General features: G+C 51.6%; 1 protein-coding gene across 5 annotated transcripts in view; it reads right to left on the reverse strand.

Annotated features, from left to right (window-relative positions):
- Window positions 1-3,520: 3,520 nt before the first annotated feature.
- MAP2K4 (mitogen-activated protein kinase kinase 4) overlaps window positions 3,521-23,312 on the reverse strand; it is a 104,870-nt gene continuing 85,078 nt past the window's right edge. For all 5 annotated transcript variants that reach the window (XM_087751330.1, XM_087751331.1, XM_087751334.1 and 2 more), the window contains 4 exons: window positions 12,579-12,656; window positions 11,365-11,513; window positions 7,854-7,899; window positions 3,521-6,696 (listed from right to left, as the gene is read on the reverse strand). In XM_087751330.1, the coding sequence (XP_087607456.1) occupies window positions 6,583-6,696; window positions 7,854-7,899; window positions 11,365-11,513; window positions 12,579-12,656 (387 nt within the window). In that variant the 3' untranslated portion in view covers window positions 3,521-6,582. The remainder of the gene's footprint in view (window positions 6,697-7,853; window positions 7,900-11,364; window positions 11,514-12,578; window positions 12,657-23,312) is intronic.

Below are 23,312 nucleotides of genomic sequence, written 5' to 3' on the forward strand. Positions count from 1 at the left end.
TCCAGATTTCGCTTCTTGTCTTTCTGTCTGAGGTGGCTGACTTATGTCGAGCATGGATCAAATTTGGGAAAAGAAGGGACAGAGCAGAAGTGCTCTGGACAGGACAATGGGGCATGGTGTCTGGTGTCTAACGAGATGTCAGGCTCACACAAAGCAGCTTCTTCAATGGTTTTCAGCATAGCCCTGATGTCTGCACTCACAGAAGCACAAGTATGGACATGCACACAGTTACCACACACTTAATACGTACAACCTTGCAAGCAAGCGCGGCTTCTCTAGTGTGAGTAGATGGCCTTTCTATACACACCAAACCCTTTCACCCTGCCCACTGCCCGAGCCTGCACGCGCTTCTGGGAGTGTCAGCACAGCTACGCCTGCAGAGTAGCCTCCCTGCACCCAGCTCTTCTGGTGCAGCTGGGCAGAGGCTTGCAGGTCGAAGCAGCAAGTGCTTGGAGATGCAGGCTGTCTCCTGGCAGCAGGGCCTGCCCAGCCCTTCCATCTGGAATTTATGCAAAGATAATGGCTTTTGGTCACACCCTGTCTGGCAGACACCCCACGGGCCAGCCCGCCAGCCTGCTCTGCGATTTTATTCCCAATACAACAGTGGCACCGTTTATCTCCAGAAGAGGGAGTTTGTGCTTCATCCTGTTCTCCAAGCACTTGCACAGCTTTAAACACAATGGAAAAATTCAGGAGATGCTTTCTTTTCTTATGCATCAGAGCAGCCACCCTTCTTTCCCTGGACCTTTCACACATGCAAAGCAATGACCATGCTTGTGATTTGTATCAGGAGTCAAAGCTGGTGAGGCCGCCCCTCGAATGCTGTGCTCAGCGCTGGGCCCCTCACCCCAAGGCGGCCATGGAGGGGCTGGAGCGTGGCCAGAGCAGGGCAGCGAGGCTGGGGCAGGGGCTGGAGCCCAAGGCTGGGGAGGAGCGGCTGGGGGAGCTGGGGGGGCTCAGCCTGGAGAAGAGGAGGCTGAGGGGAGCCCTCATCGCTCTCTGCAACTGCCTGAAAGGAGGCTGGAGCCGGGGGGGTCGGTCTCTTCTCCCCAGGAACAAGCGATGGGACGAGAGGGAACAGCCTCAAGTTGTGCCAGGGCAGGTTTAGATTAGATATTAGGAAAAGTTTCTTCACAGTGAGAGTGGTCAGGCCCTGGCACAGGCTGCCCAGGGCAGTGGGCAATCACAGTCCCTGGAAGTATTCATAAAGCGTGTGGATGTGGTGCTTAGGGACAGGGTTTAGAGGTGGACCTGGCAGTTAGGGTAACGGTTGGACTCAATGATCTCAGAGGTCCTTTCCAACCTTAACGATTCTATGATTCTATGAAAATGGAGCCTTTTTTTTTTTTTTCTAAGCAGCACCTATGGTATTAACCCAGGCCTGAGCACTTCATTTAAACTTACCTGGCCACCAAAGGAGACAAGAGGCTGGGATGAAGGCTAGGGGAAGCCAAGCAGAAGATCAGTGGAAATACAGACCACACAACTCAAAGTGCTCCTGACAGGAATAGGTGGTGATGCACATCTGCATTCGTATGGCTTGGGTCCAGGTAGGGATGAGTTTGAACTCATCTAAACCTCAGAGCTGGTCTTGGTGTTCCACAGAAAAATAATAATCATAACAGAGCACAGTATGCTTTTTTGGATGCTATTTAATGCTTGGTGAAGATCTGAGAAGCGCCTCAGCCATGCAAGTGGGCATAAAGGTGTAAGGAATTGGTATGAGGTGCCAGCCTGGACCACTGGGCACAGAGTGGTCCACGGCTCGAGGTCTACCTGGAGGCTGGCTCAAACATCTGCTCCTCAGCCTTGGCGCTGAGCACAGAAACCAGGGCAGCCTCAGAGCCCATGTGATGGCACAGAGGAAGAAGCCAGAGTCGACCGATATGGACCTGGTCATGGTGCCTACAGGAGGACTCCCAGGCCCATGGTTGGAGAAAGCCATCATATGTCACTCAAGCAAGGAAAGATGGAATTGTCCAAGGGCTCAAAGGAGCAGCAACAGTGGCACTGGGCAGGTCTGGGTCCTGTCTAGACACTAGCGGCATCTGGGATGTGGGTCGGAGGTTTTCTGTACCACCCTCAGCAGTGACACAATGACAACGGAGGTGGTGTGAAGGCAATGAAGTCCAAACGGGAAAGGAAAAGAGTCCACAGGAGGAAAAACTGAGCGTGAGTTCAACAAGGGGCAACTGAAAGGAACTGAAATGACCGCAAATACAGTCCCTTCTGCATGCCACAGAGTCACAGCGGAAAAGAGATGAGAGGGATCCTCTCCCTCCTGCAGAGCATGGGCATACCCAGTGCAGGGATGTACAGGTGGACTCGCATCCAGCCACCGGCTTCTGTCGGCTCCTTCAGCTCTGACAGCTTCTTCAAGAACAAATATCAGGACACAAAGGCAGGCTGCAGTGCCTACAGAATCCCAGAGCAGCTCCGATTCATGGAAAAAGGCACTGTAAGGTAAGGAGCTGGGTCCTCCTGCATCTGCCCACAGGAAAGGGCTCTCCCTGGTGTGTGGTCGGATTTTGTCTTCTACCTGGAGATCACCCAATCAGGGATCTTGGATTCTGGATGAACAGTGGGGACAGCAGGTGGTTCAAAATATCCCAAGTATTGTGCTGGCAACAGGAACCTTCCAGAAAAAGCTTCATGTGGTGGAAACACTGAATTTATGCAAACTGACGGCCTTCAACCACCGCTAACCTTTCATACTGTGTAGCTCGACACAGCAAGACTTTCTTCAGCTCCGTTATCTGCCTTCCCTTCTCTTGACACAATTCTCACCCTCCAAGGAGCCAACGCGAGAGCCAATGCCAGGTTAATCCACCCATTCACAAATACTTCTGGTCCTGAGCTGTGGCATGACCAATGATCCCTGCCAGTCTGCTCTGGCGCTCCCCTTCACTGAATCGGGTGCTCCTGGGGCGGCGCCATCAAGCCAAGCACTATAGACACTCATGGCTGGCCCCTCTTGCCCAACACCGTCTTCTCTCCCAGTGAGGCTGCTGCGGTCCAGTTCTGCCCACCTGCCTGGACAGTCTCCAAGCCCTCTGTGGCTTCCAGGCAGGAGAGACGCTTGTCCCAGCACCAGGAGACTTGGCAGTAGGAACTACCCTTAGCTCATCTGGACTTTGCAGACATTGACTGCTCTTGCAAAAATAGAGAAGCCTGCGAGGCTGTGAGCATCAGCTGCCCTTTCCCCAGAGCGTGGGCACGGCCGCCTGCCCTCCTCGCAGGGACGAGGTGTCCTGAGCCACCAGAACCTCCCTCTGCAGCAAACAGGGCTCACCTGAGAGGCACCCCATGAGCACAGAGGGCTCAGCAGTCTTCCAGAGAAAGAAAATATATCCAGGTCTCCCTGCACTTTTTTAAATTTAGCATAAGCAGTTCCGAAGGCTGCTTTTCTTCTGCACAGCTGCCTCCACCGGGAGGACGGGCCTGGAAGCCAGGTATTTCAACAGCTTTTAATGAATCTTCCCATTCATGTCTGACCTTTTACAAAATGAAAATAACAAGGTCACAGTCGCATCCTAGTTTTATTACAACTGACCTGCAGGCAAAAGGATAGAACTATTACATAAACACTCTGATCCATGTATAATATCTTAAATAGAGGCGGAAGTCAAACCAGGATACCGGATAAAATACTCTGAAGCTCTTTGAAGCAGTTATGTTCCTGAGCTCCATTTTACAGACAATAAGGCAACATCCCTGAACATCAGCTTTTTGATAATCTTTATACATTTTTCTATGGTACAAGAAAAAAAAAATAACCAGAGTTCACAATGTACAGTTCTTACACTATTTTCACAGCTTCTGAACACTATACACCTTTTTTTTTCTTTTTTAATAAAGATACATTGTAATAAATGGTGCACCATTAATAGTTTATAATAATCTATGTTTAATACGCTAAACCTGTCCTTCTGTACAGCCACCCATGCCACAGCACCTCAACCCTGGCTTTATCACTGGCAGCTCAAAGGTTCCTGGTTCCATTTCCCATCCGTCGAAAGCCAACTGGTCACGCTGCTAAAGACGAGCTCTGGACGGGTCCGCAGCGGAGGATGGACCCCAGCCGTGCCCAAAGCGCAGAGCAAGGCAGCTGCTTGCTTTGGAGGGAACCTGATTTTTGGGAGGATCCATCTCAGTGTTAGCCCTCTGAAAGGTTTTTGGGCTCCCTGTCACTGGGGAGATGTGAATCAGACTTTAACGTCGGAGAGGTGGGGGCAGAGGCAGAGCACCTCTGCATGCACCCGTCTTTACTGGATCTGGTTTAGTCCCCCCAGCCAGCACCCCGTGAGACCGGCGCACCCGGTTCGGGTGGCTGAAGCTGCTGAGATGAATGACAGCTGCGGGCATTCGCCAAGCCTGAGAAAAGCCGAGTTTTCTGAGGCTACGGGGCTGGGGGGAGAATTACCGCTTTAGATACGCTACGGATCTTGTTCAACTGATCCTTCCACGTGATTAATCAGAGCTGTTGGGAATGACGGGCTACTTCAGAAAGCTCTGCCGTGTCCGTTTTGGGAAGACTTTAGTGACTGCCTCGCCTGACGAGCAGCCCGGAGGAAGGGCAGAAGGACTGCACCTCCCTGCCCGGCCCGGCACGCTGCGCCCCACGGGATCACATCGGCGTCAGCCTCGGTGCCAGAGGGACCAGCTCCGACAGCCGAGCGGGAGATGCGCGGTGCCGCAAGCCTTACGCAAGGGCGTCACCTCTGCGGCCGGAGAAGCACCAGGTGTCCACACGAGCACGGCCTCGGCTCTCTCCTTTCCCAACCGAGCAGCTGGGGCAGGGACGTGCTGGTCTCCAGTGCTCCCACATCAGCCCAGTTTGCGCTTGGTAGCATTGGTTTGACGTGGGAAGCCCCTTCCTTGGGAATCCTGCCAGTACCGCCGTGTTTTCACTCCCATTGCGTCTCTAGCCCCTGCGTCCTGGGTCCGGTTTTGCCGCAGAGCTTTGACAGTAGGTCGCTCTAACATTGATGAAGTCCTACCAAGTGCCTAAACTAGACAACTCAAAGTGGAAATTACAGACCCTGCAGCCTCCATTTTATCCCTGGTATGCTACTAAATGCCTGAAAACTGCAATGTTTTGGGAAAAAAAAAAAGTTCTCAGGAAAAATTAATCTTTGAAAAATATGCCAAATTTTAAAAAACCCAACTGATACGCTTTTTTGCTCAGCAATGGCCAGAAGATGACAGCTTGCCCGGCCTCGCTGGGTCAGCCAACAGCTCACAAGGTGTTAGATGCCGCCTCATCTCCACCTCCTCTCTATCTGCACCAAACAACTCAGTGAGGTTCGCTCTAGGTGCAGTAACAAGAGCTATGGAGGGTTGCAAAAGAGGTTAATATGCCCAGAAGGTGGTGACGAAGGTCTCCAGCAAGCGAAGCAGAGCGTGATGCTTGCAGCAGTGGGGCGGGCAGAGCCCCGGCGCGGCGGGGGACATCCCCGCCATCCTGCTTGCTGTGGCGAGAAGGAAGCGCTGAGGTTTGGTCTCATGAGGGACACTGGCCTGGGCGGCGGCAGCACTGCGGGCTGGTCTCGGGGCCAGTGACAAGGAGCTAGCATCAGGGCTGGGGCCAGTGAAGAACGAGAGAAACACTGGCTAGAAATCCCAGACATTCGTTTGTGGCTCATTAAAACAGCTGCAGACTTTATGAACGGCACTTGTCGAAGTCAAAGCAAAGCCAGCTGGTGGTGAGCACTGTGCAGCTATAAATCAGGTCACAAGCAGGTTAAATTCAATCGAGTAGTTTAATAATTCTTCAGGTCAAAGGTCTTATCTTACCAGGTAACAATTTACAGGACACCTAGTTAAGAGTGAAGAGTGGCTGGCTTGGTAAAAGGAGAAAGAATACATTATGTCCCATCTCTGAATAGTTTAATGTTAGCCTCTTTCAACGCGACATATTTTTGGTAAAGACATATTCACTATATTTAACATGATCTCTCTTTAACAGGAAGTTCAGCTGAGCACACTGTCCCCAGAAAGTACACTGCGACTGTAAAGCAACAGAATTTCATAGCAGTAAATCTATTGCACTTTGTGAAGAATAAAATTCTCCTTTGCCTTTCTAGCTCCAGAAGGCAAAGCATCTCGTTGGTTAAGCAAGTTCTTCTCCCTCCAGGCAAAGTCTCTTTAATGTTCAGACAGACAACGCCTAACTTTTGTTTGTTTGCTTTTTATTATTACTTGAAACAACAATTGGAAGAGTTTGAGAGAAAAATCTTTCCAGTAGCTGCTGAGAAGTCTCCAAGTTTTGAGTCTAGAAATGAATTTTAGGTGCTATCCAATCACGGTCAACAAATAAATGTACTTATTTCCACATTTCATGAATATGTCCACAAAAGAGCAAGATGAGGTCTCTCTTTGACCAACACTAACACTGTGTGATCAGGTATTACAAGGATGCACTTTATATGTGACAACAGTATACAGACAGGATGGAAATAACACCAATATTATTGCACATGGTGTCTGGGCGAGCATTAAAAACACTGCAATATGTGATGAAAATTCTTTACAGCTTGTTTTCTCTCAGCCCTTTTTCTAGAGTTTGATGTAGCAGCAATATCAATCGACGTACATTGGAGAGCTGGGAGTTGCTGGCATTTGATCCAGGATTTTACAAACATAGCATGCAACATCCACTGTGCGTTCCTCATACATCAGGATGAAAGGATGTTTCTGGAATCAGATAAAAGAACAACAGGGTTATGTTCTCCCTTCTGACACATGCTGGCTACCCCAGATAAAAGCCTGGTGTACGGAGTTGCCTGACGCAAGAACACAGGGCTCGGTGGTGGCTGTAGGAAAAGAGGACACAGCCTGGTCCATGGCTTTTACATACAGGGAATCCGTATGGTAAATGGAGGTGGGACAGGACTCCAGGAGTGTCAGGAACTGCTGGGCAAGAGGCAGTGAGGGTGCAGTATTAGCAGCACCTTGCTCCTTTGTAGGATGGACATGTACTGAAATAATACTGTCAAGAGAGGTTTCATCATCAGCCTTGTCAGCAACGGGGAGACAGGAGTGACAGGAAGACATGGCTGGCGGAGGTCAAACAGGAGATCTGGACCCAAACCCAGTTCTCCTGAACCCTGGTCCTCTGCTCTGCCCAGGAGGCCGTACTGGACCCAACTCAGAGCAGCTGGAAAGTAACGACACGGCGACTCCCTGGGCCAGGACACCAGGTCAACTCCTTCATATCACACCACCACCCTCAGGGACCCAGGGCATGGTTTCACACATCCCCTGAAGAGGTGGCCTCCAGATGGTCAGAGCTCCTTGAAGGCACATGGTTGCCAACCCAAAAGCATTGCTGCACTCCTTCTTTAGGACCCCTCACCACAGACAGGCTCTGCTGGTGTCCTACTCCAGAGCCGTGCTCTTACAGGTCTCACTTTTGCCTGAGCACTCCCAATCCCATTGCGTTGCGTGGCCTGTGCTCTGGAGGCACTTACACATGACAGTGCTGGCCAGCAATTCGACCGGGCTCCCGCAAGGCACCAGGACCTCAAGCAAAGGCAGCATTTCCGTAGCACACCCCGCATGCTTCTGCCCGAGCCTGCCCGCTGCAGGGACCATCGATCCACTGCAACGGGGCATTTCCCCCCATGCTGATCTCCTGTGTTTATGTACAGACACTAATGGTCTCAGCCATCGTCACAACCGCAGGCCAGAGACAGCGGCACGGAATGGTGCTCTTCCTCAGGCTGCGGAGCTGAACACCCTGCCTTGATGGCCCGAGAAGACAAGGAGCAACCTCGGACATGCGACCCAGCCCCGCTGTGTGACCGGCACAGCCGCGATGGCCAGCGTGGGCAGCCATGCTTTGCACTCACCAGAAGCTCTTTATACTTTGGCCTTTTGGACTCGTCCTTTGTAAGGCTAAAGAAAGCAGAAAGAGAATTAGGAGAAGGAGGGATTGGGGAAATTGTTACAGATATCAAATGCAAATGTTTACAGGACATGATGTTGAATCTACTGCTGTCGCGGTGGGATTCACCGCCTTTTGTTTTCTGGAAAAACCATCCTTGTGCTGTGAGCGACCACAGGGACACCCCCCCGCTCCCCACATGGGTGAACCGCAGCACGGCCACCAACAAATCCTGCGGGGGTCAGAGCCCAGGGGAGCTGCAGGTGGAACGCCATCCCGACTGCCGCTGCCTCCATACGGAAACGGGTTTGACTGCAGCATAACCACAAGTTCTGGGCAGCAGCAGCTGGCCTGTGCTCCATCCATCGGGCAGCGGGGCTCAGGGGCAGAGGAGAGCCAGCGCTGCCTGCCAGGGCACAGACGGGGGACAGAGGTACCACACCATCGTCCTGGCATGGGTGGGCAGGGGCCGAGGCTGTAGCAAAGAATAGACAGCCAAACCACTCTGTGGGGCCAGGTCCAGGCTGCCGGGCCCTCCCGGCTCATCCCTGGCACTGGTGGCACCTGCAGCACTGAGCAGGCCACAGCTGCCAGGACGGGACAGGAGAGGTGACGCGGCTGCCCACGGGCGGCTGGCTGGAAAGCGTCCCCTCCTGCAGGGCTCCTCTGGCACCTCGACCACCCCAGCACAGCACAGGGGGACCGCAGGTGGCAGCAACAGCCACCAAAGCCCCTGCAGCAGGGGGAACACGGTGGGGGACAGGAGAGGCGATGGGACCAGAGGCAGAGGGGCTGCGGGACAGGGCTTGGCAATGGGGCTCCCTGCCCTGGGAGCCAGAGCTACACAACTGGGCAGGGAAAGGGCAGGTGTAGCATCTTCCCCAGACGAGGGGAGTTAAGTCTAATTCCCAACAGCTGCATTTCCATCCCCACAGGCCCTGGCTGGACCTTTCTCAAGCTCCAGCACTACTACAGTGTGGCCTCAAATTATTTGGAGAAGCAGAGGGTAATTAATGCTGCACACCCGGCGTTGCTCTGTCCTGTGACCTGCACAGGGGCAGAGAGGGAAAAAAATCCTGCAGCTGCTGCACCAGCATCTTTGCTTCAGGCTTTCACTGCCCAACAGCAACTCATTTTCTGACCTCAGCAAGTCTGGGGGTTCAAATATGCTCCTCACAACGCCTTTAAGGCAACTAGTCAGAACTTCAGCTCACAGACCAAGGTTTGCTCTGAAATTTCCATGCACACTTTCATAAAGCAGTCCTAGAAATCTTTCATTTCTTTTCCAGCTCGACGTGAAGCTGCGTGTCTGGAGCGGCCGTTTGCAGCACCAGGTGCCGTACAGCTCCTTCGCAGGAACATCTGATCTCCTCCCCAGGCACGCCGGACCTCAGGAGCTCGCGGCTCTGCTGCGAGCACGGCAAGCTCTGCAGCTGCCAGCGCCAGGCTCCCAAACGCCAGATGCAGAGCCTGGATACTTTGCAAACCCTGGAGCAGAAAGCTGAATCACGGTAAGCAGTTCCAGGAGGAGCGTGACTTCAGATAAGCATCTAACACAGGGAGGTGGGCTGAAGGGGAAAAAATGTTCCACCCAGGCATTCACAGCGCTGTTGGGATCCAAAGCAAATTGCAAAAAAAAAAAAAATATCCCAGAAACTTTTTAACATTAACAAAAATATCCTTTCCTCACTGATCTATCATGGCGAGCAGGCAGCAATGCTGCAGGACTCTCTTTCAACATTTTTCCTGACTTTTGAATGCACAAAAATAGAAGATTATTAGATTCACATTTGTAGGGTAATGCCCAGGAGATTTACGCCATCACCTAAAAGCACAGCCTTTTGGAGACTCACCTGCCTGCTTAGTAATGCCAAAGATTATTGTTTGCACTTAACTAAAGGTTATTAAGAGAAATATTTATTACAGTGTTGCTATGAAGACATCATAAATATTCCAGGCAGAAGGCAGATTATTTACAAAACCAGATTAAACAAAAACCAGAATTAGACTGAAAACTGCCCCGCGCCCTATGCGTCGTGGCTGTTCCAGAGCAGCAGGCCCTGGGAGGGGTAAACGGGCTGGAAACACGACCTGACCCCATCAGCCCCATGGGCCAAAGATGCTGCTCTTTAGCAGAGATGCCATGCAGGCTCCTCCCTTGGGTGATCTGGAGCCAAACTCACCAGCGCGTACAGGGCAGGAGAACAAGGTCCTGGCTTTGCAAACTCTGTAATGATACGGCATCTCTACGGAGAACCACGTGGGAAACAAACTGTTGCTTGTACATGGGGAAAGCAACTCTGACTTTCTAACCAAATACTACAACATTTTTGACTGAAAAACGGAAACTTCTTTTGAGCAGCAAACGGTTTTGCTGCTCTATTTTCTGCAGCCCGAAGACAATAACCAGGCCTTCCTTACAGCCAGCTGGAAAGTGGAACCTGGCCTCCATAAAAATTCAGAACTCTGAAAGAGAGTAATATCCAAATCCGAAAAACATCTCCAGCAGATGGAAAACCCTGAAACAAAACCTCTTGAAAGTTAAAATCATCTAGAGCCGAGTCTGCCTGTGCCACAGAGCTTTGAGATGGACACCCCTGTGCTGGGGACATCCATCACCTGGGTCTGCCCAGGGCAGAAGGTCCCAAAAGACAAATGCAGGTCACACTGATGGATCTTCTGTGTGCTTCAGTATTAGATTAATGAAATTATGTTGACCACCTTTCACATTTTGTTAGAAAAATACTTCATCAGAAAATTCACCATCAGCCCTTAACCTAAGCAGGAGCACAGACAGGCGGCAGGCAGACGGACTGCCCCAAGGCCCTCCTGCGCAAACACTGCACACTCTCCATCCAAGACTGACCACGCTGCAGAGCCCCTGCTCTACAGAAAACCATCTCTAGTCTTGATCTGGACCTATGATTGACACAAGACATGAAGCCAACCACCAAGCAAGCCACTCGCTGCAGGTCCTGACAGTCGCTGTGCTGAGCAGAACTGGGCGGGAAGGCTCCTGGCCTTGCCAGGCAAAAGGCAGGACCGGTACAGATCCTCTGCCCAGCCACGAGACAACACTGCCAGGTGTCTCAGGCTTCTGCCTGCAGAAGAAAGGGCAAACAGCAGGTCTGTCCCAAGGCTGTGTCGTACCAAGAACAGGATGCACAGGACAGGCCTTTACCTGGTCACACAAACCTCCTGCCATGGGTCTTACCATGCCTCTCCTGAGCACAGACTCTCAGAGGTTTTCTCCTCATCCCTCCCCTGAAGAGCAGTTTCCAGAGGTCTGCCCTTCAGCCCCCACCCAGACAAGTCTCCCATCACCTCCAAACCAGTGAAATGCGAAAGGTCCTCACCCTCACATTGGCGCAGGAATGCGAAACTAAGCTAGGACGTGCTTGGCATGCGACCCTTGCCAAATACCTAGCAATGACAAAACAAGCCAATTCCAAGTGCTTTCAGTCAGAAACACTTACCACAAGTTGACGAAGTTGATGAAACTTGGGGAGAACTCCCTTTCCTCTGAGTTGCTCAGCTGCGGTGGGTCTCCTTTTACTACTTGTGTCAACTGGTCAAACACACTGTTCCACTTGGGGTAGGGGAATCGCCCTGTGGCCAGCTCATACTGCAGAGAGACAGCAACAGCACCCGGCAGGTCACACGAGGTAAGTTCAAGCAGGGTAAGAAAATGTCTGCAAGGACCCTGAATCCCTCAAAAGGAAGACTAAGATGAGATTCTTCATCCCATTCCCTAGACAAAGCTCAGGTGAGAGAAGAGGAGGGAAAGTTTTACCCAATAGTAAGTTGTGTTGCCTACGTCAGAAGCATCTCCAGATTTAACCTGGCTATGCCATGCTTTCATGTTGACAATGTCTTTTCCTCCACTGACTATAAAGTGAACCAATGCTCTTACTAAGGTGTTCAAAGGTAGGGGAGTAAAATCCTCCAGTCCCTTCCCGAGCATCCTAACAACCACTAGAGGAAATGGATAATGAGAACCACACAATCATAGAACATCTCAGGTTGGAAGGGACCCATAAGGATCACCCAGTCCAACTCCCTGCTCCTCGCAGGACACTGAAAATGAGTGTTTTAAAACGCCAGTGGGGAAGACAGAAGCTACCAGCTCATACTTATTGCTTCTGCTTTCCCTTCTCCTTCACCACCTCGAGAAGCGAAGATCTTTTCCGTTTACCAGTGTGTGCACCCAGCAGTGCTGTGGTTAAGCCAGAGAGGAATCAGCAACCAGGATCCAAGATTAACTGAGGTCTTCTGCACAGCCAAAGTACACCAGATGCCAAGGGCTCTGAGAGGCTTATTTGCACAGGCTGGATGCTCTGTTCTGCACCACCACACTCACCATCCCTTCTCATCTGAGATTTTGAAGACAAAATTCATTTATGATCCAACACCTTTTCCCTGCTCACATCTCTTTCTCTGCAAAACATAGCTGCAGCTAAATGTATCCTCAGCGGTCCAGGAGAGCCATCTGCCTTGAAGGGATTTATATTGTTTCTGAGCCAGGAGATGCCCACTTCAATCACAACATGCAAATGCTTCACAGCAGCGGCACTGGGCTTTGCTTCAAGCACGTGTTTCACACCAACCACCTCCATCACCCTGCAAAGCGCACCAAGGCTACCCACCAGAGAGTACTGCACAGCAGAGGGTTTAAACCCCCCTCACTTACCAATGTAATTCCCAAGCTCCAGACGTCTGAGCGGACATCATAGCCTTGCCTGGATGCGCTGGGATCTATCCTTTCAGGCTGGAAGAGGAAGAAGGACCAGTCAAACACTGCGCCATGCAGGAAGGAATGAGAAGCATCTGCAGACTTAGAAAAAACTCTAAGTTTGTCCCGCTGGGCAGAGCCTGGCACAGCTCTGGAGGCAAACTTGTTGCTAGGGCAAGCAGCTTGAATAACTGTTACTGTCTATTTATTTAGTTTTGTTTAACTTTGGGATGTCTTTAACACAAAGTCTTGCTTTCTCTGTTTTTCCAGCGAAGTTGTCCCTAGGGAATCATAAGAACTGGAATAAACATCTTCTCATCCAGCAGCCCGGGGAACTGAGGTTTAGCAGCGTCTATCAGAACGCTTCTTCCCAACTGTCTGCTCGTTGCTAAACCTCAGGAGGTATTAAAAACAATGCATTTTAAGAACAGCTCTTCTTTACAAGCTTTTGGGCATCCCTTGAAGGCAACTGTGATGTTACAAGGTCTTCAGACATCCAAAAAGTTTTCCATAGAAAACAATATTGAGCCGGACATGGGTGATTTGCACCTAAGAGCAAGTTATCCAGAGAGGTGAACCAGCACAAAACATCTTTATGCTTTGCATGTCATCTTTATGAGAAACCTCAATTCTGCCTTCTTTTGTTAAAAATGTAATAATTAAAATGTCAAAAGAAACAGGGTCTCGTTCAGTTTTGACTACAACAATGACAAAGAGACCTGAATTGCAATACAATACTAAATTACCAGGTACAGGAAATACTATGAAAGCCCCGGTTGCTTTGTAAGCTACATTTTAATACAATTTCATGGCAGGTGCCAGCTGAGCGCCGTGCAGCGAACAAAGTCCCTTAGTGCAACCTCAACGCTCCAGTGGACCACCGCATGAGAAGGCATTGCCACAAAACCTCCCAGCCCCCAAACCCTCATGGCATTTCTGGTTGCTCGGCCATGCTGCCAGCTCTCCTCTTGGCAGCCCACCACTTACACACAGCTGCCCCAGCTGCGACCACTTCCAGACCTCTCCCATTCCCTCAGTCACCAGGATCTTCTCCAACAAGGAAACTTGCCCAGGCCACCACCCATGCATACTCACACAGAGAAGGGAGAAGAAGTTTCCACCAAGCTTCAGTCGTTCTACATGTGGCTTCTCTTACAACCTTCTTGTGTCCACTACACCTCAGTACATGGTACATTGCCTTCCCAGTGCCACTGAAGTGTTTTATCATCCTTCCAGTTACAGTACCTGCTTTGAAACAGGCTGGCTTCAAAGGCCATACCCTGAACATGCTGCCTTTCCCACCCTCCTAGGTCTGCCCTTTGCTTTGCTTTCTTATCCTTCAGTTATAGTTCCCATTCATCTTAAGCTCATGTATTAGTTATTCCTCTCATGACTTGGATGGACTTTTCAATAATTCCGGTGGGATGCAAAATAATAAAATTACTAAAATTCAACTCTCTTAAACCTACCATCAGCTCTTCACATGCTCATCTTATAGCTCAGTCAAAAACAATATCACATTTACATTACAGGTAAACCCGTGCTTCTAACTGCTCACAACCCAGCATCCCGCCTTTGCTGGATGAGTTCAGTCTTTCCATATTGGGTACACCATATCAACAGACTACCAAATCAATTAATAAGGAATTAATAGCTAATACAAGCATCCATTTCTTTAAACATGGGGAACAGAAACGTAACAACAATTTTTGCACAATTTTGTAGCTGAGAGAATGGGAAAAGTATGTGAAAACAGCAAGAGGGGTGACGATCTCAATGGAAAATGTCTACTCCCAGTCTCTGCTACTTGCTTATTTGGGGGGAGGATGGTTTGATAAGCAGCAAACATTCAGGATGTGGATGCTCTCTTGGATGTTTCAGGAGGTTACTGGACATTTCAGTAAGACGCAAAACATCTCAAGGAGGAGCCTGTGGGTGAGTATTGACTCAGGCTCAGGCTCAGGAAGGACAAGACTTGGAGCTCACACTCATAAATCGAAGCTGTCCTCTGCTCAAAAGTAACACATGGAATAACATCACCTAATGGGTACAAAAAAAGTCAAAATGCTCTCTTCTGTGAACAGTGCAAAATATTCATGAGAAAGCAAACAGAAAATGCCAGCAGCAGGAAGGTGGATAGAAGACCATGGCATCAACAACAGACCAGCATTAGATGTGGCACAGCAGGCACCTCCTCTGTCTCCTTGCACAGAAGGTTACAGGCTGAAAAGAAGTTTCCAGGGACTCTCGTCAATCATGCTCACAAGTGGTGCTGCGTCTACCCTGCCCTGTCTCAATGCCACGGGCAGCGTGATGGACCTGCTCCCCCAACAGCCTTCTTTGCTTATGGCCCCCACACAGCCCCTCCAGCATTCCCGGGTCTCAGGCCCGTCAGCCTGGACTCCGTCAGCCCAGCGGTACACCCAGTGCCATAGAATCACAGAATCGTTTAGGTTGGAAAAGACCTTTAAGATCATCAAGTCCAATCGTTAACCCAGCACTGCCAAGTCCACTGCTAAACCGTGCTGCTGGAACTGGAGCCCTGCGACACCAGTCCTGCCTTCCCTCTGTGCAAAGCTCTCATGCCATCTTCTTGCCTCCGAGCCCTCCTGCCAGACGCTGCTGGCTCCTCCTGTCTTCTTGGTTCTGGCAGCCAGCAGCAAGAATGGGTGGGAAGCACATCAAGCTATCCCTTCCCTGTCCCTCAGGCACAACAACGTCGTGGCCAGCAGGGCGAGGGAGGGGATTGTCCCCCTCTGCTCCCCTCTCATGAGACCCCACCTGGGGCACTCCATCCAGCTCTGGGGTCCCCAGCACAGGAAAGACATGGACCTGTTAGAGCAGGTCCAGAGAAGGCCACAAAAACGATCCGAGAGCTGGAACACCTCTCCTATGAAGAAAGGCTGAGAGAGTTGGGGTTGTCCAGCCTGGAGAAGAGAAGGCTCCAGGGAGACGTTGTTGCAGCCTTTCAATATATAAAGGAGGCTTATAAGAAAGACAGAGAAAGATTTTTACGAGGGCCTGTAGTGACAGGACAAGGGACAATAGTTTTAAACTGAAAGAGGGTAGGTTTAGACTGAACATAGGAAGAAACTGCTTACCATGAGGGTGGACACTGGAGCAGGCTGCCCAGAGAAGCTGGGGATGTCCCATCATTGGAAGTGATCAAGGTCAGGCTGGACGGGGCTTTGAGCAACCTGATCTGGTGAGTAGCAGGGGAGGCTGGATTCGATGATCTTTGAAGGCCCCTTCCCACCCAAACCACTCTGAGGTTCTATGGTTCTGTGATTCTGTCAATGCTACCTGTGCTGCAGGCCACTGCCCCACAGTGAGGCAGCTCGCCGGGGGCATGGCCGCTATCCATGCCAGGCCATAAGCATTTTGGCAACAGAAGATGGATTCCACAGCTGGCACGTACCTTCCCACCATGAAAATCAGAGTCACTTCACAGGAACAAGGACCCCCCTGTGACAAGAGACTCTCTTTAGTCCCACACACACCACCGCGGGGCACGTCACCCATGCAGCAGGCGCTGGTGTGTGGGAACGGCAGTGGGCGGCCCGGCCCTGCACGCTGCTGGGGATGCATCACGACGCCTGGAGGCTGCCACCAGGGACCAGCCAGCACAGGGCCACGCAAAATTATGAGGATGCTGGCCTCGCCCGTGCCAGGACTCCCACACCGCAGATCCGCAGGGGTGTGCCGCAGCAGAGTAGAGCAGTTCATGGACTGCAGAAGAAGGACTGGCTTTCCATGCAGCACAGTGAATTACGAGACTGCATGGAGAGCAGGTATTTCGGGCAGGACATGAAGTACCAAAAGGCTGTGTGTTACAGGAACTGGTGAGGTAGGTGGCACTGGTGAGACACAGCTTCTCGTCCCAGGCACCCACGCAGGGGCAGCCTGCTACCGCAACCGAGCAGAGCGCAGACAGAGCAACAGGGACTTGGCCCTAGACGGTGGTGGCACAGTTAAAGGGAAAGCAGGATGGACCAAAATAAATCCCGTCTAAATACAGAGCAGAAAGAATCCTGGGAATTTTCCATGTAGATGACATGGGAGCAATTAACACCAACGAAGGAAGAGTCAGCACGTCACACTCCAGGGACCTGGAACGAGGGCTGCAGACAAAGCCTGGCTGGTGCCAGGTGTCCTCCTAACGCCAAGCGCAAGCGAGGAAAGGAAATGGCTGAGATGGAGACCCACCACTGGACGAGCTGGTGGTGCGAAGAGGCAGGGTACAAATGACTCAAAAAAAGGTGCAGGCTGCCACGGGGCTTCTCTCCATTTCAGCGTCCACCTGAGCACCAGCGTCTTGACTGCAAAACAAGCAGACGTGGGCAGCACTGAGCCTCCCTCTCCTCCAAACCCCCAGCTAAGCAAACACACGCAAGTCGGTGTGCGACACAAGGACAGATGCACGCACAACTCCCTGCAGTCTTTGGCTGTTTCATGTAGCTAAAGAGCACAGTAGCATTTCTGGGAAAACCCGGTTCTTGAAGCTCAGACATGGATTTTCACTGGTTATATAGTCAGGGAATTGTATCCCACAGGCACTGCAAAATCAAAACTGCCTACGTGGCATTAAAATGTACATAACAAACTCCTGTGTGCTACTTAGGCCAATGCATCCCTAAACTAAAAGAAAATAAAAGGTTACCAGGAGCAAAGAACGATCAGAAAGAGCTAAGTTTTTGCAATACAAAAAGCAGAAAAAAATCTGCACAGTACAAACCCTCCCTCTGTCCAACCACCGGAACAGAGGGATGCGAGATGGAAGCTGCCAGCCTCCGTTGGAGACTATCTGCTCGCGCTAAAAAACGTGTGAAATGAAGTCCAGGGACCTCCCTGGCTTTGGCTGATGGCGGGAGCAAGGTCAAGCACCGCACATCTGGCAGCAGGGCTGTGCGGGGTGCAGCTGCAGTGTCATCTGCGCCAAATTCATCTGCAAACCACCCAGCGAGCTATGAAGCAGGGCAGCCAGTTAACAGACCTTCACTGCTCTGACACAAACTGGATAGGAGTCTTGCACGCAAGAGCCGCAGCTCCCTAGCACGCTATTCTGCTGCTGTGTTAACCAAAATACCACATGTGTATTTGTTTAAGGACGCTCAAGACAAAAATGCTGTCTCCTCCGTGGTGGTGACCCCATTATCATGGCTTTCTCATTTGGACGGCGATGCCCTGCGAGGGGCTCAGCAAGTGCTCGCGGAGAGAAGCATCTGTCACTGCCCGAGTGACTGGGCTCTCGGGGCCAACTCCAAACCCAAGCCACAGCAAGGAGAGGAGCGATGCCTCTGAACAGCTGCCTGCAGGGTTGTGCAACAGCAATAGAAACCATCTTTAGGACCATAAATAACTAGTTTGGGAAATTCTTCTGCTGTTCAGTAAAGGAAAATGTTGTCACTCACTTTTCACATTGCTGGATTTCTCAATATTCCTACAGTGGAAAGCAAGTTGCTCTTCCTTCAGGGCTCTCCCCTGCACAGGCCTCTCGCACACTCAACCGGGGCATGGAGCGATGGCCAGCGTTAGTGTCACAGCATAGCCCAGGCTGGGACACAAGCGATGGGCACAGATCAGGGCAGGCGAGGAGGCACTGGACTCGCTGGGCTCTCGGACCTGCTTCTCCTGTCTCCTCCTCCCCCAGAGTGCGAGGATGTTGCGTGCGGCTCCCTCTCATCTGCTCGCTGAGACCTCCACACGTTTTATTCCTGTGAGCCCCTTCCCTGACTTCTCTACAGGGGTGGGCTGGCAGTTTGGACCCAGTAAGGCTGAGAAGAGCCCGACCGCTCACCTCCCCAGGAGATGCTCACCACCAGCCCTGTGGACATGACCACCATTTCCCAGAAAAGAGGCAGCCCTGCTCTGTGAGGTGACTGTCCTCGGGGGGACTCGCCGTGCTGGTGCTCGAGCAGACCTCGGTGCCCAAGAGGCAGCCCTACAGTAGGTGCTGGAGCCCCAAACAGATGTGAACACCCACCCACTCCTCCTGGCTGGTGTTACTGCTCTGCCCTCTGGGAAGTTTGGGAGGCTCTCCCTTAGGTGACACCGATCTCCCTTAGATGACAGCGATCTCCCTTTGGTGACACCAAATTCTTCTACTGGCTGCTAAAGAGGCAAGGTGTCTAATTTCATGTGGATCTCGATTTTTATGTGCAGTGAAGCCTCATAAGCTTTCTGGATCTCCTCCTGGGCACGTGGGAGCTCACAGAAGGTGACCTCAGTGCTGCAAAACCTCAGTCTAAGAGCACAGATGTGAGTCATTCACATGAGCAAGTGAGATAGCACAGTCACACTGTGCTGGGTGAAGTCTTTTCTAAGGTTATACCCCTCCTCTCCAGTACGAGGTGACCGATGAAAAAGCCATTAACACTTTGTTTTCTCTGGGCCTGTATCGCAGCGCCAATCACTACGGGGGTCGTGCAGCATCCTATGCCGCAGCCCACGCCGGCTGCAGGAGGAGACGCGGCTTCTCGGCCAGGGTGTGACGCAGCAGAGCGAAGGACCCGCACACAGCGTGATGGCTGGAGAGCTGCCAGGGGAGTGGAGAACATGAGTTCTTCTGTCTTTGCTGGCTAGGTGGACCTGTCACTTCCCCCTGCTCCTCAGTCTACCACCTCTAGGATAGCAGCAGTAACACTGTCTCTGCGTGCACCACTTCCACAGCTACACAGGAGATAAGAGTAGTATTGTCAAAAAATACTTCAGCCAAAATATTCACCCCTGCTTGGACTTTTGAATTCAGACATTCCTTCCAAAATCCCCTCTGTTCCTGGATTTCCTGTTCCTCCCCCTCGCCCAGGTCTGCCACGAAGCCAGCGGCTGCACAGAGATTATCAGCAGAGATCATGTTTCTAGAGAACGGCCTTTCCTCCCCTCCTATTTCCTTTACAAATTTACTCTGAGAGAATGTTTCATTTAAAAGCTTCTCCAGCAGCATTTTCCAGGCGGAGACGCTGGTTTCTGTTCGCCTGGGGTTACCATCCCCTCCCAGCTGGCTTTCCCAACAGCATTTGAATTCCTCGCCCTCACCAGCGGGAAGATCCCAGGAAAGCGATGGACTTGTGGACAGGGACAGTTGCTAGGCACAGAAAGACTGGCAGGAACATTAATGAAGGCAGCGAGGTCCTGTTGGGCTTGGCACAGCATATTCTCGATGACCTTATTCGTCTTGTTAAAAAAGGTAAATGTGTGGCTGTAATAAACTTGGACAAGTACAGTGCATTGTCTGGACTGCGGCTAAATCAAGCATCATTAATTTGCATTAGTAAATGGCTTCACTGATAGAGTTCAGAGTGTAACTGTTGTTAAAAGGACTCTATTGAGGGGGAGAGACAGGATTTATAATGGGACCTCAGAGGTGACCCTCCTTGGCCTACTGCTAATAATATCCAAGAAAATATAAAGTTAGTGTTGCTAAATTCTGCATATTATAAAAATATTGCTAGTATGGTAACTAAGGGCTCCTGAAGAACTAGTGTGATTCGAATGGTTGGTAAACTGGGCTCTGGCTGGATGCTGACTCACTCAACCAGACACAGAAAAAGCAGCAGTCTGGGGGGACAGACGGGCTGCTAGAAAAGGAGAGGAGAGCATGAAACCCCAGAGGAGCATCACGATTAAAGGCGTGTAGCTGGGGCGACGCACTAGGAACCGCTGCTCTTACCACATACTCCGCAGGAGAGACAAACACGGGAAGCTTGCTCAATTTCAGGGACTACGTTTGTAAAAGGATGCTAAAAAAATGGGGGGTTTATAGCACAGCCATAAAATACAATCCAATCTGCCTTAAGGGTGTAAGCCGCTCAGTCGTTAATCTCCTGAAAGAAAAGCTTAAGAGGTGACTACATCAGAGTCAGAAAGCACCTGCTGGGGAAAGAGGCTGTGGCAAGTAAAGGACTCCTTAATTTTGCAAATGAAGTAGAAACAAGCGCCCACAGCCATCCATTAAAACAAGACTTACTCATATTAAAAAGATGGTATTATGAGCATAATTAATGACCAGGACAACTTCACGGGCACTATGGTAGATCCTCCAGCACTTGAAGAGGCATCTTCAATGCAGGACTTTGTAGGTCTTCTCCATCTGGCATTGTTTTGGAAGGCCACCAGAGTTTCACACCTCCCCTCAATGCCATCCCCACCGCTGCTTCCAAGAACTGTATTAGATTAACGGGGCCAAGCTCTGGAGAGGCAGCAGTTTTGGAAGGCTGTAAGGTATCGCTTCAGCCCTGCTAAGTAACTTTGTCATGGAACCTCACTGAGGGCCTGCAGTTTTGGTGGGGATGCTCTAGACGTCCTTGAAGTAGTTAGTTACAAAAGGCTGAATTGCAGGGAGCCCAGTTATTTTTCCACAGCCTTAATGCCTAACCAACAGGCAAGCTTTCAAACGCATACTGAAAAGAAAAAAAGAAAAGGAGTCCAGCAGGAAGCAGTGCAGGGGGACGACTTCTGATCCTGGAGGACTCTCTGATGCAGCAGAGAAAGGGAACCAAGCGAGAGTGTCTATGGATGAAGTTACACACATCCCAACCAGAAATGAAGCATAACAATATGCAGACGGTCATCAGCAAAGGTGAGGCATCATGTGGCAGCTCAGCTAGCGCCAGGCTGGAGTCACTGGCAGTTCGAGCCTTAAAATCTGGTTTCTCTTTCTTCAAGATCTCTTCCATTCAACCAGAAGCTGCTGGTCTGGGCACAGTATCAGGAGGCTTCCCCAGCTGCATTCAATCGGCTGTCCTTCTGGCCTCATCACCTGTGAAAGTTTGCACCTGCAAAGTACAGCCCTCACCCCCCAGGTCCAGTCCTGACCCCAATCCTTCCCATGTTATGGGAAACAGGAGCTTTTGCACTCCACGAACGCTTGAGTACCTGGTCCTGAACAAGGTGGTGTGCCCTGCTCCTGCCATGGCCCTCGTGCCCTGCCTGCTCCGCCACCGAGGGTCACGCTGCAACAGCAGGGAACGGATGGAGGAGGTGGAGGCCGGACTCGGTTGCATCCAGACAGCGGTGCCAGGGCAGCAGCTCCAGCAGCCCCCGGCCTGCGCCGAGCCTGTGGCCAGCGTGCAGGGTGCTCCCACGCTTGGTAGGAAAAGGCTCAGCCCAGGGTGGAGAGTCCCCCTGCAAATCCCCGTGGGTCCTCCTGAAGCGGAATCCCCCCAGCCTCACCCGCCTGAGCCCAGCCGGCTGAGGGAGGGCAGGAGGCTCACATCTGGGACCTGCACAACCCTTCGCTCCCTCTCCCCACACCTGACCCTGCCCTAAGGAGCCTTGCCCATTCCTCTGCATCTTCACTGCCCTGATGATCACGTTCTGCTGTCTGTGGCTTCCAATTAGCCTTCTTGTAGCTAATCACGGCAGCAGGGGCTACCCTGGGCCGCCCCAGCACAGCCAGCCACGTCCCACGCAGAGCAAGCCCGTGGCAAGCAGGAGCTGCCTGCTGTTTCCAGCTGAACTTCCAACGCCTCCCAAGGGCAGCTATCTCCCAGACCTGACTTTTAGGCACTTCCCATGTAAATCCTAGTGGACAAAACGACTTTTTTCTGCCTTTTAATATTCTCCTCCACAGAACTCACGTCCTGTCCGCAATACTTCTGGCCAAACGGTCCGTTTACACAGGCGGCTGCTGACAGCTTTCCCCAGGTTTATGTAAACTGCCTGTGCAGACAAGCATCTAAACGGGTGAGGAGGAAAATCCATTCCCACCGCATCCCCAGCAGAACGGGGGTGGAAGCGCCGATGCACGGACAGGAGCTCAGTCCTGCAGCAGAGCTGCTCGGCACGGGCTCTGCGCCGCCTGATGTAAGGAGCTAAGTTTGGACAGGAGAAGTCCCACGCTGGGCGAACCCCACGGACAATTTTAGCCAGTGGATGAGTAAGTGGAGGTTATGTTCTCAGCCGAAACCCCTGAAGCATGCGGGTGACAGCAGCAGCACGTGAGCGGGGAGGGCTGCGCTCAGAGCTCAGGCATCTCCCCCGGCATTCGCTACGCTGCGGGCGGCACAGCCTGGATCCAGTCTGCACTGCTTGCAGAGGGACGGTGCCACATGTCTCCCAGTCTCCTACCAAATTTGTTTTCTCAGTCGTAAAAATTATGGCTGGGTGCCAAGTTTCGGGGGGGGAAAAAAAAAGAAAAAAAAAAGTCCAACACACAGCAATATTCAGGAGCATCCAAGAGGATTTTAGCTGCATGAATTCAAACCAACAGCCTGCCCGTTCAGATAAATGAATGACTGAGACTGATGAAATCTTGGGCATTGGGTCAGGAATGCAAAGCTGAAACAGAGGCTCTTGCTGCAGCTCTGCTTGGGTAAAGGATTCAGAGAGCTCCCGCGTCCCTGCAGCCTCTCCCTCTGCGTGCGCAGGGAGGCCGGGGGAGCAGGGCTCAGACTCGTCACTGTCACCTGCCTTGGGAATTTTTCCTTTTCCACACATGGCCTGAACTGGGCATGAGCCACCCGAGCGCGGGGACGCAGCCTCCACCCGGCCCTGAACGCCGATGCCAGCAGCGGCTGCCCATTTTCGCCGGGGAGAAATGAGGGGCAGGAAACACATCCCGAGCGCTGGTCTGCAGCGGCACTGCAGCGCCGGGGCTCTGCGCTGGCCCTCGATTCACGCACAGGCAGGGACAAGCAGAAGTGTGTTTGCTGGGACACAGGTCTACATTAGCACCAAGAAGGCTGCTCTGTA

The sequence above is a fragment of the Nipponia nippon genome, unplaced genomic scaffold (assembly GCF_047370975.1).
Source record: "Nipponia nippon isolate SJK-2023a ecotype South Korea unplaced genomic scaffold, ASM4737097v1 scaffold_14, whole genome shotgun sequence".
Lineage (NCBI taxonomy): Eukaryota > Metazoa > Chordata > Aves > Pelecaniformes > Threskiornithidae > Nipponia > Nipponia nippon.